Source organism: Capricornis sumatraensis, chromosome 16 (genome assembly GCF_032405125.1).
Source record: "Capricornis sumatraensis isolate serow.1 chromosome 16, serow.2, whole genome shotgun sequence".
Taxonomy (NCBI): domain Eukaryota; kingdom Metazoa; phylum Chordata; class Mammalia; order Artiodactyla; family Bovidae; genus Capricornis; species Capricornis sumatraensis.
The window spans coordinates 29,426,378-29,441,485 of NC_091084.1; the positions used below are offsets into that span (position 1 = coordinate 29,426,378).

General features: G+C 49.0%; 1 protein-coding gene across 1 annotated transcript in view; it reads right to left on the reverse strand.

The window, feature by feature from the left end:
• SIK3 (SIK family kinase 3) overlaps positions 1-15,108 on the reverse strand; it is a 258,013-nt gene that overhangs the window by 9,278 nt on the left and 233,627 nt on the right. The window contains exons 15-21 of the mRNA XM_068988165.1: positions 13,154-13,297; positions 9,284-9,434; positions 8,435-8,560; positions 8,083-8,168; positions 7,555-7,664; positions 6,190-6,529; positions 4,540-5,417 (exon numbers count right to left, since the gene is read on the reverse strand). Of these exons, the coding sequence (XP_068844266.1) occupies positions 4,540-5,417; positions 6,190-6,529; positions 7,555-7,664; positions 8,083-8,168; positions 8,435-8,560; positions 9,284-9,434; positions 13,154-13,297 (1,835 nt within the window). The remainder of the gene's footprint in view (positions 1-4,539; positions 5,418-6,189; positions 6,530-7,554; positions 7,665-8,082; positions 8,169-8,434; positions 8,561-9,283; positions 9,435-13,153; positions 13,298-15,108) is intronic.

Consider the following 15,108-nt stretch of genomic DNA (forward strand, 5'->3'; position numbering starts at 1 on the left):
CAGTGCCTGGCCCCACACTGATTGGTGGCAAGTGGCCATAAAATAAGTAACTATGGCCATTGATAGGACAGCATTTAATTCTCCTTGACTAACATCAGCAATCCCTGATAATCTACCCTTAAGAAGTTTTAGAAGGATGACACTAGCTCTGCTTCTTATAATTACACCTTTTACAGCATTCATTACGCGGTGCTTCATGTGAAGGCTGTTTATGAGCTTGTCTGCCCCCATCCCCCCAGCATAAGCTCCCTGAGGGCAGGTTCTCTATCTTTTCATCCCTGCATTCCCCACTGGACCTAAAATACAGTCTTATGTGACTTAATCATGCAATAAATTTTGTTGCATTTGCTCTGTCATAGAAGCAACAGATGGGATGTTTGGGGGCTAGTGTGTAACTACACAGATATAGAGGTATCATTAGAGGAAGCAAGAGGCATTCCTGCCACCCACAAAGATAAACAAGGACAAGCTGCCCCCATGTGCCTGCAAGGTGGTAGGGGGAGAGCATCACAACCCTTTCTTGGCAAAAGGAATGGCAAATTATCTGATGATTCTTTGTTGATGTCAAACTGCAAGCTCTCAAGTTCTTAAGAGTAGAAGCATCTCAGGTTAGGGCTTCCCAGGGGGCTCAGTGGTAAAGAACCTGCCTGCCAATGCAGGAGACGTGGGTTTGATCCCTGAGTTGGGATGATCCCCCAGAGGAGAAAATGGCAACCCACTCCAGGATTTCTGCCTGGGAAATCCAATGGACAGAGGAGCCTGGCGGGCTACAGTTCTTGGGGTTGCAGAGAGTTGGATACAACCGAGTGACTAAACAACAACAGCAACATGTCAGGTTAAAGCAGGGAGAGACTGTGGAGTCCAGTTTCTCCTGTAAAACGGATCATAAAACATATGCCCAGGGTGGTTGTGAAAAATAAATGAGTAGCTAACTGCAGGGCACCAAGCCCAGAACAGCCGTACTACAAACACCTTCTTGGAGCGGGCACCTAGCCAGCATCCCTCACTACACAGATGAAGATGGGGGGGAGGGGTTATGTGCCAGGGGGTCACAGAGGAAGTTCCTGTGTTTAAGGTAAGGACAACGGGGACGCCTCAGTATAAGAAGTAGTTTTAAACATGCAGACATACATTCCCAGAGGGTTTCTAACTCTGGAGCAGCTTTGGGCTTCCCTAGGCCATTTTTTCCTCTATTGTATTATCTAACTGTACTGGATCCTAAACCCATGTGGTAATCAATTGGGGGCTTTATTCATTAGAATTGTGTATATCATTCCAAAAGTCTCAAAACAGAAGTGGAAAGAGGTTAGAAAGAGGCAAAGTAATAGTATTCAAGAAAAGGCATAAGCTAAGTTAAAGAGTAAATTGAGAGTAAACTAGGTAGACACAGGAAAGATTATCTCTAGCACATACTGGCAAGGGGGACAGGAGATAAGATTATGGCCTCTAGGAAAGGTCTTATTAAAGGTCAGGAAAAGGAGATCTAAGAAAAAGGAGGATTTGGGGGAGACACAACCCTGATCATGGTAGTGAAGAATCCACCTGCAATGCAGGAGACCCAGTTTGATCCCTGGGTCTGGAAGATCCCCTGGAGGAGGGCATGGCTACCCACTCCAGTATTCTTGCCTGGAGAATCCCATGGACAGAGGAGCCTGGTGGGCTACAGTCCATGGGGTTGCAGAGTCAGACATGACAGAGTGACTAAGACTTTCAAACCAGATCATGAGGCAACAAGAACAGGGTATTTTTCAGCTGAAACCTTCAGGGGTGTATTTACGGCTGGATTCTTCCAGAAACCTAGAGAGAAAGAGAAGCATGCAGAGAAGAGAGGTGGCGATGGCGGTGGGTATAAGAAGGCAGGAAGAAAGGAGAGGGAGAAGAGATCGCAGGCACTCAGCTTGGGGAACGGTAGGAGGGATCTGTCAAGAGAATCTGACTCACATGTTGGTCTGAAGTGAACTGATTTAAAGCTGCTGGATCCAGGTCAGACTCTGGGTTTCAGGAAACCTTTGCCCTTAGCTTCTAATTCCTTCCTGTAGACTGCACTTCAAGGAAGGCAGCTTGTCTCCCCCTAAAACATTCCTGAGACACTCTCACCCATGGTCTTTCCTGATGCTTCTCCCCTAAATCCAAACAGCAAAATCCTCTTCATCCACCAAGTCCATGCGTGCTCAGTTGCTCAGACGTGTTTGACTCTGAGACCCCATGGACTGAAGCCCACCAGGCTTCTCTGTCCATGGGGATTCTCCAGGCAAGAATACTGCAGAGGGTCACAAGTCCTCCGCCAGGGGATCTTCCCGACCCAGGGACTGAACCTGTGTTTCCTTAGTCTCCTGCATCGGCAGGTGGGTTCTTTACCACTGGGCCACCTGCGAAGCCACCAAGACCTCACTCAAATGTCACTCACTGTGGGAAACCTGGCCCTGCTCTGAAAGAGAACCAGGCTCCCCTGGCTCTGGTGCCCCCGTAGCGCCTGAACCTGCCACGCTCTGCTTCTCTTTAGGCACTAAACAGACCCACAAGCCTGCCAAACGGGGTGGGGTTCCTCTGACAATCGGAGGACACAAGCCAATTCAAGCCTCCTGGTCTCTCTGTGTATAGTTGTCACAGAGGAGGGAAAAGTGAAAGGAATTGAGAATCATTTTTGAAGAAAAATATTTCAAAAGGTTATTTTCACATATGGCAATGTGAAAGGGGTAAAGGGGTGGGGTGTGTGCACTGTTTGCTCACTTGCTCCTTCCTGGAGTCTTGCACACGCAGCGTGTGCTCAGGACACGTTTGCTGGAGTGGAGTGAGCAGCTCCCGGGCTCAGTGCCACTTCCTAGCTGTGGACCTTGGGGAGAGCTACTTAATCTGTGCCTCAGTTGTCTCACCGGTAAAATGGGGACGGGAAGAGCTGTGAGGATTAGGCGACTTTGTGTGTGAACAGCCTCTGGTGTGTGGCATGTGAAACGCGCTAGGGAAACGTCAGCTCGCCTCCTTTTCCGATGAAAGCTGTCATTCACACAGGAAGCTTTCCCAGCATCCCTGATGCCATCAAGCTGCCTCTGCTAGAACACTCCCAGCCACAGAAAGCTCCCAGTCTGCTCAGCAGCCTCTTCTGGAAAGTTCTTGTGAAGGCTTCTCTGGGGGTTGAAAGCTGCTGTAACTTCCATCCTGGTCTTGGCTCTGCCTCATAATATGAATCCAGAGAAATCTAATCCTTTTCTATATGACAAGTATGATGGCTCTCCTGAGTTTTCCCCTCAAGCCTAAACATCTCCAAGTCTGTCAGCCAATCCACCTATGACTTGGTTCCAAAACCTCCCCCTAGCCTACGTCAACTCAAAAATACAGCAACTGCAGGTGGACACAATACGTCTGACTGGTGCAGACCTCACACTGGATGGTGCCCATCTGCTCAAAAGCCCAGGATTTAATGGGAGTTTATGGAACTGTATCCCTATTGGTGCTCAATGAGCACAACCTGAAGGTACCACGCCCCCTTCACATAAACTGACTGAGGGTCAGGTCTTCCATTCTGCCCTGTGCCTGGGGACCCAACTGCCCCAGGAGCTGAGTCTGGTGTACTGACTTTAAAGTGCAGGGCAGGACAGGCTTCAAGAAAGGCGGGTGCGCAAAGTGCCCAGTTTCAGGGTTGAATATTTTATGGAGAAACCTGCTTTCAAGATCTGTGATGATGGGATGGATGTCAGTCCAGATTTGGGGTACGGTGAATGCTATGACACAAATGAAATGACATTATCTGAGCATAACTCACTGATAGTGACTCCACTCTCCTTCCAAATGAAAATGAATGCCCTCATTAATTATACAGTGATACTAAATGAAACAGCATGGCATCCCTTGTGATGCTGTAATATTCTGTACTTAGCTTATTAACGAAGTGGTCAGAATAATAATACCTCAAATTATTTAAACCATACATTCAGATTATCAAGCATGCCTCTCTCTCCCTGTGTCACACACACAAACATTATGTATAAACATAAACACACGTGTGTATGTTTTAATCTTCAAAAATACTCTGCAAAGGACTGTTATTCCTCCTGCCGTTTTTCACGGATGGGGAAGTAAGAACCTGAGGGTTAAGTGACAAGGTCACTGCAGTCATCACAGAGGCAATCCGGGACCGAGGGACCTTGACGTACTCCAACACTGTTTACTCTAAACCCTGTTTCCCTAGCACTGGCTGACTTTTTTTCTATCACAGAGGTTAAAGCTAGCTATTTTGATGACAGCTGAGAAATTTTGGATTCTAAGGAACCACAGTCTGAATATGGGAAAACAGGTAATACATCTTGCTGCCCATCATCTGTGTGTTCATTTTCTATCACTCTCTTTTAATTCTGAAAACAGATTCCCTTTCCCCATCAGATACCCATTTCCTATGTGCTTCTCCCCTAAAAGGTCCCGCAAGTCTTCTCAGAAATTCTTTCTCTCTTAGCAACCCAGAGTACCAGCTGAAAAAGGTAAACACCGCTGAGTTCACTGGAGGAGGGCAGGCTGGCCCAGAGATCGACCCTGCAGCGCTCTTACCTCGGCTGGACACCTTATTTCTAGTGAAGGCAGCAGCCGGCTGTCGATACGGATGGATCCCCAACTCCTGTGCGTGATTCACGGTTCCCAGGAGAGATTCAGGGTCTCCGGGGCCGCCTGTACTCAAGAGGAGGGGGCTGTCATGGCAACCTTTGGTCAATGTGTTCCCGCTCTTCCTATCCGGGAAGCCGTCCTTGGCCCCCTCGCACGAGCACTCCTCCTCCATGCTCTCCGAGTGCACGAGCGCCGGCTGGGGAGCGTAACCATGGGTCGGGGTCGGGGAGGAGACCTGCGAGATACATTCTTGCGCCCTGATCTGCAGAAGGTGCTGGGGGCTGGTGTGGTGGCGGTGGTAAGAGTCAGCGTTCTGATACGGCAAAGCCTGGCGCTCCGCCATGCTCTGTCCCCCAAGGCCGGGAGCCAGACTCCCGGCGTCCCCCTGGTTCATGTGCCGGAACAGCTCTTGGTATTCCTGCTGCTGCTGCTGCTGCCGCTGCCGCTGCTGCCTTTTGATGAGCTGTGCAAACTCCGCCGGGGGCAGCCGCATGTCCGAGTGGCCGGTGAGTGAGTGCCGGGGGGAGAGCAGTCCCTGGAGGATGTGGGGCACCTGCTGGTGTCGCGTGTAGTCTGGCGGCGTGGGGGACAGCAGGGCCTGCTGCAGTGCCGATGTGGTATAGTGCGGTGGCTGCTGATGCGCACTGGGAGGGAAGGTGGGGAACTGGTCAAGCGGAGGGACTTTCAGGGCTTGGGTGGGAGGTAACCCCGCTCCTGGTGAAGGGCTGTAGCTGCTGGGGGAACCCCGGGACTGGTCCGAAAACAGGTGGGGGTGTATATGCGCCTGGTCGTAGTTAGCAGGGGAGAACCGATTCACGTTCAAGCTGCAGACACAAAAGGGAGTGAGTACCAGGCATCCGTGTGACAAGTGGCTAAACTCCCCGGGGAAAGGCTACCAGTCCTCCTCAGCAGCGAGTCTCTGCTGGTACAGAGAACCATGGGGCCACAGGGAGGATGGGGGCATAGGCATTACCCCCACCACCCCCTTGGGCTTGAAGGTAGCAACATCACTTGAATTAAGATGTGCCCATCTCTTAGAATATGAGTGATGGAAAGAAATAATCCTAGAAGAACAGAGAAGGGGGGTAACTGAAATTTTTACCTACTCCTCTAACTGGCCCTTTTCTTCTTTGCAGACCTATAGTCAGGTGGTAGTGGTGTTTAGTTGCTAAGTCGTGTCTGATTTTTTTGTGATCCTATGGACTATAGGCCACCAGGCTCCTCTGTCCATGGGATTCCCCAGGCAACAGTACTGGAGTGGGTTGCCATTTCCTCCTCCAGGGGAATCTTCCTGACCCAAGATCAAACCCACATCTCTTGCACCTCCTGCATCGGCAAGCAGGTTATCACTGCACCACCTGGGAAGCCTATATAGTAAGGTAGCTGCGTCATTATCCTCCTGCATCTCACTAGCATTTTGATCTTGAGTCAATATATAGGTTTCAAGTCCATCCCAAGCCCACGGCCTCACTTTTAGTCAGGCTGAAATGAGCACAGCCCAGTCAGAGCCCTTCTGTTCTCCCCTCCTCCTACTCAGGGGCTTCCTCCCACCTGGGTCCTCTGGAGAGACGGCCGGGAGACTCCGGGCAGCCTCACCTGTGGGCCTCCGCACTGTCGGCGCTCAGCTGCTTGGACAAGGGCCGGTGCCCATAGCTGAGGGCGGCCATCATGCTGGTCCGGAGCTGCATCTGAACCTGACTGGTGCTGGGGCTGATGGAGATGCCCCGGCCTGCAGAGGTGGCAGCGGCCCCAGGCATGCTGCTGAGCATGTCGACAGGCTCCTGGACTTGGATGGTCACCTGCTGTGACTGGGGAGGCTGCTGTATGCCCAGGCAGGTCAGTGCCACGTTGGGAGGAGGGGAACAGTTCTCAGGCTGCTGCTGGAAGATGGCACTGCGGGAGGGGAAGCCTTGAAACTGGGGGGAAGATGTAGCACCTGGGGAGAAAGGAGCCCCAGAGTGACCACATGCCCGGGTTACCTGCGGCCAGGAGCCACTGAGGATGCTCAGCTCGCACACCACCCAGAGCAGGGCTCCTCCAACTCCAGGGCATGGAAGCTTCCTCTGGGGGATCTGTGAAGACACACACTCCGGGGCCCAACCCTCAGAAGCTGACTCAGTAGGTAAGGACGGGGGTCCAAGAATTTGCAATTCCAGGAAACTGCCCATTGATCATTCTCTGAGTAGCTCTCATTCAGGGCAATGCTTCTCAAACTCTAATGCACGTATGAAGGGCCTGGGGATCTTGCTAAAACACAGATTCTGATCCAGCAGGTCTGTGACAGGATCTGAGATTTGATTTTTCCTGCTGATGTTGCTGGTCAGGGACCCCACTCTGAGTAAGAAGGGTTTTGAGTCCAACTCAGGCTCTTCAGGGGCTCTAGACTGAGTGGCGTTACTTAAAGAGATTCTCAGTTTTCAGAACGTTAACCCCTCAGAATGCTGGCCTCTGAAGGACCATATAAATTAGGGCCCGCTCATCTTTGCCTCCATCTGAACACCCACAAGAGAGGAGCCATGTGTGCAGAGGACCACCAAACTCAGGCATGACAAGAGGGAAGGTTCTGGTAGTAGCCCATTCATTTGGTACAGTTGGAAGGGACATCAACTGTATGTTGATGAAACATATGTTATGAAAACATCAATACCAGTCAACCACTATTTGAGAACTATATTGTTCCAGGGGCTATTTTAAGTATTATACCTAACATATGTATCTCATAGTAGTATTATCCCTGTCTTACATTTGAGAAAGCAGAGATGCCCGGAAGTTAAGTGGTCTACCTGTGGTCTCACAGCTAAGGAGCTGGTAGCAGGAGGAGCCAAGCCAAGGCAGCCTGGCACTAGAGCCACTCCCTTACACAGCATGTTGCTCCGTCACCCCAACCAGTGGCTTGGGGCAATCAAGACGAAGCCTCACTTCTCCTGCGGCTCACGGCTCAGAGAAAACCTCTGCACTCACCGTGAGATTGTATCATGGCGCTGCTCATGGGGGGAGGGCTGTTACTGGGCTGTCTGAAGAGATGGTTGTTGGGGTGGTTGGGAGGTGGGCTGGAAGGCTGAATCCTTAACCTTAAAAAACAACAGAACCAGATGAGTAAATACACTTCCTGAGGTGACGATATAACCTTGAAGTTAGTTTCAGCCATTTGATACCCACAGGCAGAAACTCCATTTTTAGTTTTGATAAGCTTCCAGGCTAGAAGGCCACCCACCACAGTCTACTGAAAGCCTGTCTACATCTTATTTTCCCAGATGTCCCAAGGAGGCAGGGGTCACTGTGGGCCTGCATCTGGCCTCCTGCGTTAGGTGTCAGATTACATGGTTCATGGGGATAAGAAAATGAAGTGGCACAGGAAGTCAGGATTTTAGAAAGCTGCTGAAATTTAAATTGGTCTTCCTGCTTTTCAGATGGGTTTTTCCAAGGTGAACGCTATAGTCAGTCATGTGAGTTAGGCCAACAGCTTAGGCAAAGACCATGTTTCATTACCTCTGGAGCTGGTGGGTGAGGAGGGCGGGCTGATTTTCACATGCAGCCTGAAGAGGTGGAGAAGGTTGAGGAGGACAGATAGAGTCCTAAAATACATGCAGGAAAGGAGAGAAAAATACTCGTGAGCTTGAAGACTAACCAGAGCCATGCTCGGGAAGGGAAGAGACTATCTGCGACTGAGATTTATTTATGCTCCCGTCGTTCATCGAAAGGCTTGATTACCTGGACTCAAACATGGCAACCACACAAATAACTCCACTCTGCCCTGCGTGATCTCCTCCAGCACTGACAGGCCCATCAGCCTGAGAGCAAACTCCAGACAAGTTGGAGAAAGCGGAGAGGGAAGGCCTACTTGAATCTGCTGCTGGAGAATTTGGTGGTGCTGCTCCTGCTGGTATAACATATGCTGCTGCTGGGTCTTCTCCAGGGTTCTTTCATCAATCTGCCCCCCGTACATCTTCTGCAGCTGCTCACACTCCTGAAGGGAAAGCAGTTCATACAGAGGGGATACAGCCAGGCCTACCCCATGCAGTGCTGTCAGCAGACGCAGAGCTGCCCTGGGTCTCATGGGCAGAGGGAGCCCACAGAGAACTGTGTCCTTGATGAGCAACTAACCCCTTTAGGTGGGCATTTGTGTACTAAATAAATTCACGCTCTGTGCTGGCTGCATGAAGGGAAAAACACCAAGATGGCCTGGCTACGAGCGAAGGTTCCAGTGTGAAATCGGTGTACAAAGCACATGCCACTCGAAGCTTGGTCGTCAGGAAGGCAGAAAGGAAACTGGCCCTTTATAGAAGCCTGGAGGTACACCTCCTTCCTCTGGGAGCACCATTCCATACCAGCTGGAGAGTATGCCAGGTGGTAAGAACGCAGAGCAGGCTCCAACAAGACCCAGTGCCCGTAAGTCATGAGGGGAACGCCAGGGTTGCTTCAAAAGACATTTCCGGGTGCTTCCCACTGAAACCCAAGCCCAGAAATTTCTCTCTAAGGAACCACAGAGGCAGGAGGAAAATTAGTCCCTTCCTGGGGAAAGCTGGACGTAAGCAGAAGGAAGGAAAGCGTGTAAGGGCTATCTGCTTTGGCACCTCTAAAACTGCAGTGCTGCTCTGAGGGGGCAGAAAGCTTAACACCCGTGTCCTTCTGCAACACTGGGCTCTGCTACCCATGCTTCTCCAGAGATGCCTGCCGCCTCTAACATTACCTGCTGCAACTGTTTGATGCTGCTGTTGTTGCCCATTTTTTCCAGGTGAGCTTTGAAGGCCTGGATGCTTGCAGCCCCATCTGAGAACCGGCGCACAGGGGAGAAACGCTCCGTAGGGAGGTGCAGGGTGTTGGAGTCCTTGTAGGTGGAGCTGAATATATGGGAAGAGAAGGTTAGGGGCTAGGACTGAGGGTTTTGACCAAATCACTTAGGGATGCTGTTCCAGATGAACACAAAGCTGCCGGCTACACGCGCAGCCTGGCATATTACGCCATCTCCAGAGGCCAGTCGTTTCCCTAGCCTGCCTTCCCTTTAGAGGCCTCCAAGTGACCATCTTCTATTTCCACTTACCTTGAGTTGGCTTAATGTCCAAGCCTGGGAAGGTCCTGGGATCAGATACATCCAGTTCTTACAAATACACTGGGTCAGAAAGAGGGGAGCTTCACAGTAGCCCTCAAGCCCAGCTGTATAGGAACTCCTCCTTTTACAGTCATGTCTCTATCTAGTGCCTTTAGAAACCTAGAACAAACCTACCCATGTGACCTAAAGTTTTCCCTGAGTAGCAACCTCTGTATGACTGACCAGAGGGAAACTACAGTCAACTTTGGGGTCAAAGGTCTGGCCTGGAATTCATAGGTTTTTTATGCTAGAAAACATAAGCTGGAGCTTAAAGTGGGGAAACTGGGGGCCTCTGATCCCCAGATGGAGACAGCCCATCCTTAAGAAACGTGGGCCTGAAGATCCTGCACATACCTGGTCAATGCAAATAACGTTATCTGCTGTGAAAGGTAACTTCTCAGAGCAGTGGCACCCTCCCAACCTGCTAATGAAAGAGGAATCGTGTGGATTACCTTCAAAATGACCCCCACTGCTCAATAAGAACAAAGCCGGCGTCTTACAGAAAGAACGAACGTGCTATCAGTGAGGAGTGCCTAAGGCAACATGAGAGTTAGAAGCTAAGACCTATACTTGTTACCTAATCAGAAAGAGATGTTTATGGGTTGAAGTGAGCAGATAAAAGACTGCCGAGGCAGCATTCCAGCAGCTGATGGAAAGGATCAGGGTTTCAGGTCCAGGGCAGAGATGACATCACACTGAGCTGTGGGTGAAATGATGTGCCACCTTGCCAGTTACTCATTCTGGACAGAAGCGGAACCAAGGCTAAGAAAGCGGGTGAGCAAGCGAATTCAAGTGTAGCAGACAGGGAGGGTCTACGAGGGGCTGATGAGTGTGCAGAGGAGTTAAGAGAGTTCTGGCAGCAGGGAAAAGCCCTCCACCTTCTAATGATGGCTCCTGTTTGAGACTCCACCTGAAGCTTGACACAGCAGTGAGCTGATGAAATGAACACAACATATATCTGGGTTCGGTAACACGAAAGACAGATGAGTTTGGAAGACACACTCCAGAAACAGTGATCATGGGAGCTGGTCTCAGGGGTATTTCCTCAATATTTCTTATTTCTGTTTCTACTTCAGGTGTTTGGAGTTAAAGCAAGCAGGTACTATTTTCTCCTAGAATTTGATTCTTACACTTTCAGTATTTTCTGATGATCGACACATTTCTGATTCACTCAGAAATCTGTGTTCTTCAAGGAGTTAATTATAGTCTGTCTGTACAAAACACATTCTCTCCCATCCCAGGTCCAGGTATTTCATGACTTTTCCAGAAGATCGGGTTGTGAACAGACTGACACCCTGGGCAGCCCAGCACAAGGAGCTTCAGAGGAATCGTTCTTAGGTAGCTGCTCATTTTGGAAGCACTGACAGAATCAGTTGTGTTTTATTTTTATTAGCAATCCCATTCAAACTCAGGACAGCCTCATGTCAGGCTGATATTCCCACTACACTCTTCAAACAGGGACTTGGCTCCCCACCTAGATAAAATCCATCTTGTATTAGTTAGGTTTTTTTGGTTAATTACACTTAATTTTTCTTTGAATTTATAAATTACACAATTCCAGGATTACACATTCAGATATCTCTTCTGTCTTCATGTTGGACTTCATCTACAATACCCCAGAAGAACAGACATATCTGCTGTTCCTGTATCATTTTCTCCAGCAAATGAAAGGAATTCAATAATTCCCCCAGGCCACCCATTCTCAGTGCTGGAGAGCCTTGGGAAGTTTCCCTTTGGCCCTGAAGGCTTGCTTCAGTCTCTTGTGTAACCATGCTTTTACAGCAACTCCATGGAGACGTGCTGAGTCTGCATAAACACCGCCCCTTACACGATCCGTCACTCACAGAGTATTCATTCCAGTTCAAACTGGCTTGACCACAGGGAACCCTTCAAACACTCTACCAAGAGTGTTCGCACAGAAACAGACAGCAGACAGATCTCCAGCAGGCAAAGCCTTGACAGTGACCAGGCAGCGAGGAAACCACACAAACGGAGCTGCGGGCCAGTGTGGCCTTCCTTTAGCAACAGGTGTAAACACAGTATCGGGTCAGTGACAAAGGCAGACTGTGGTGATGTGCTCATCTTCCTGCTTGCCCCACAAAAACATGGCCTGAGGGGCACCTGAATTAAACAAGGATTAAACCAAAGGACGGAAACTAAACAACAGAGCCTGGCAAAGGCTGAAAAACTAAGTGTGGGGCTGTCAAGGAAGGAAGGAAGGGAGAAATAAAGCAATGAAAGTCTATCAGGTAACAGTATAAAGCTCAGAGTTATTGAGAAATCACAGAAAATGTACGGGCAGCTAATGATCACCCAAAGTGATGCAGAACTGTAACAGTGAGGTTCCTGAGAGATTCTCCTTAGAAAAACACTGTCTGTACCACCGGAGTTTTATTTGAGAAATGTCATTCATGCTATTCCTAACAGACCATTTGTGCCATATTATTTATGGTCATTTATGAAAGCTTATCTTTCTTCTTTCTGAGTTCCAACGTGGCACTAATGATGGTTCAGTTTGCTCAGAGGTCACCCGTCTCTGCTGATTACCTATGATGCCCAGTGGGTAACGAGACACAATAAAAACACTGTGTCAAGCTTGCCAGGGTGAGTCTGGCTGCAAGACTGAGTAACAACACATTTATAAACTTAATTTCCTCAGAATCTGCTTTCCAAACTTCCCAAGTAAGGCTGCTCTTCACTGTCCTCCCAAAAAGACTCTAGCGACTGGTGGTGGCTTTGAAAGTGTGGCCCGTGAGCTTGGGGACAGCTCTGGAAAGGATTAAGCTAAGATTTCTGGTCATCACAGAGTTCACAGAAGATAACCACCTTCTTAATCCAACAAGGTGTCACTCCCCTCGTTCCCAGGCTTACTTGAACTCAATTGTGTGAAGTTCTCTTGGCAAGGAAGGCTACACTTGTTTTTATGTCTTTAAGAGAAAATGAATTATAAATTTATCAGAGACCTACTCGAAGATTTTGCCAGCAGAATACTGCAAGGATGGCTTTCAAGCACAACACTCAGGAGGATGCAGTGTCTCCGCTCCACCACTCACAAGGGAATGTGTTTTCCCCGAGCCAAGCACCTCATTCAGGGGTCACATGATAAGAAATGCTCATCCTTCTGATGGCGATGGGTTATTAAAAGTCAAGCCTACTGATGTGGTTACAAATCCTATCTCCAGCTGGTCTTCTGAGAGCTTCACCCACTTGCAGGTTTCAAGTTCAATTTCATCTATGAGTCAACGTCTAGAGTCATGAGGAGCAACTGCAGGCAATAAACACGTCTACGAGGTAATGGGAAAGAAGCGTCTCCTATGGCCCTGGGCACGGCTGAGTCAAGGAGCTGAGGAGACGTAAAGTTCGGGATGCTATTTAAAGCCACGATGCTAGTCATCATGTCTGTAGGACCAGCCAGAAAGGGGCCTGTCCGATGGGCCTCCAGGAGCTCCCACGGCTCACGTGGCTACTCACCGATGCTGATCAGGTACCAGGTGAGGGGGCCAGACCCGGGAACGGAAAGGCTGCTGTCCTAGCTGCCGCTGTAGGTCCGGCGGGATCTCAGCTGTAGGGCTGGTCATGGCCAGTGTATGCCTTTTGGACCTATTTGCCAAGTACCTGCAACAAGCAGGAGCACATTTCACAGTAAAAAAGAGACAGGAATACTCCTCAGCAAGAAGCATTAGAAGTTAATCCAAAGCACTCAGAATGAAGTGGTGCCAGAGCACAGAAAGGGCTCAGTGGCCAACAGACTCCTGACTGGATGGAAGTGAGACGTGTCCCAGAAGGCCAACAAAAGCTGGCTTCGCACTGAAGCAGCTCAGTGCCGGACCTAAGAGTGGCCGTTAAGAGAAGAGAGGAAACAGATGTCGCTCACGAAGTGAATCAGTTTTCCTGACTTCATTCCATTCAGGAGAAGAATGTATTTTCTGCTAGTTAATTCTGTTCCTTGGTTTCCCTCCACATTTCCAAAATACAAGTCAGAGGAAATGAGCCCTAAGGACTGTTCCTAGAGATGAGCCAAGAGAGAGAGTCAGATGGGCTTTGCGTATGTCTCCTGAGGCCACTGGCCACCAGGGTCTGAGGCTGACCTCGCTACAAATCATGGAAAAAGATCCTTTCGCGTGGGGCTAAGTAAGTTCCATCACCAACCCTTTCCTCGTGCCCCAAGACTGTAACTCCATCGTCGGAGAAGAAAAACTGATGCTGTCCCCAGGGGACCAACATTCTCTAAAGGATGAAGAAATGAAACCACATGGAACGTTTAGAACTGTTTTTTAGGGGGAAAAAAAGGCAAGGCAAGAAAAGAGAAGTTTCACAAGCTGAAGAGTTCACAAGCTAATCACTTTTATTCTGAAGGTCTTTCAGATCCACCACTAATACCATTAATAATGCTTTGGTCCCCCTTGGTCTGGATGAAGATTTCCTTCACCACTGCTGCTCTTCTTGGGCATGAATAAAAGAAGCATCGTTCCTTCCATGACATCAAAAGGGACGGGCATTTTACCCTTTAAATGCTGGTCTTTAAAGAAGAAAGGAGGAGCTGGAGGGGTAAAATGTAAGACAAAGAAGATAAGATGAAATACTGCTATCTGATTCGAGTAGGAAGGCAGTAAGTTTCCTAATTTCTCTTCACGACTCCAGCAGGGCCCATGTGCAACTTTATACACCCTGTGATCAGCAACCTATCGAAATAATAACATCAGGAAAGAAACAAAGTCAACACGGTTCTTCTATTGGCTATTCTGTAGAAGGAGCTTGCCCACCTGCCAATACCCCTGTTCTCCACTGTTCTTTCCACACGGGACCAGCTTCTTTTTGGACAGCAGCTCTCATGCAGAGCTACTAGCGGATAGAGAAAGGACACTGGCCAGCAACCATCCGGGTAAGAGGTCTTGTTTCATTCATTCTTAACTACTTTGCCCATTTCAGCTAAAGCCAGTTAACAAGCTAGAGAGTAATTAGTGGTATGTAAACTTGCCAGAGGGTAGGTAAGCCATTAGTGGTTTAATATCCATTTGATAAAAACACCCGAAGTTTCCCCAAGAACCCATGAAAACCATTTTATTTCAACTTCCCTCAAGGGAAAAAACATATAATCTTGAAGAACACCTGTATTTCTGGGAAAATACATGCTGGATTCTGGTCAACCCCCGCCCTCCCCGAAAAATAAGAAAATCAACTCCCACAAGGGATCATGCATGAAGCTGGAGGACCACGGCTAATGGAACTGAGGTCAAATGATCAGCACAGCATGCCTGATGGTCACTGCCGTTTTCTGTGAATTAGGTATCTCTGCAAACAATGGATATTTGCATCTGTCCCTGGACCGAATCCCATATTCTTTTTTCAATATCTCTTTGTTGATACAAGGGGATGGCAGAAACACAGCAAACAGTACAAGAGGTATTCATTCTCCTGGAAAGGAA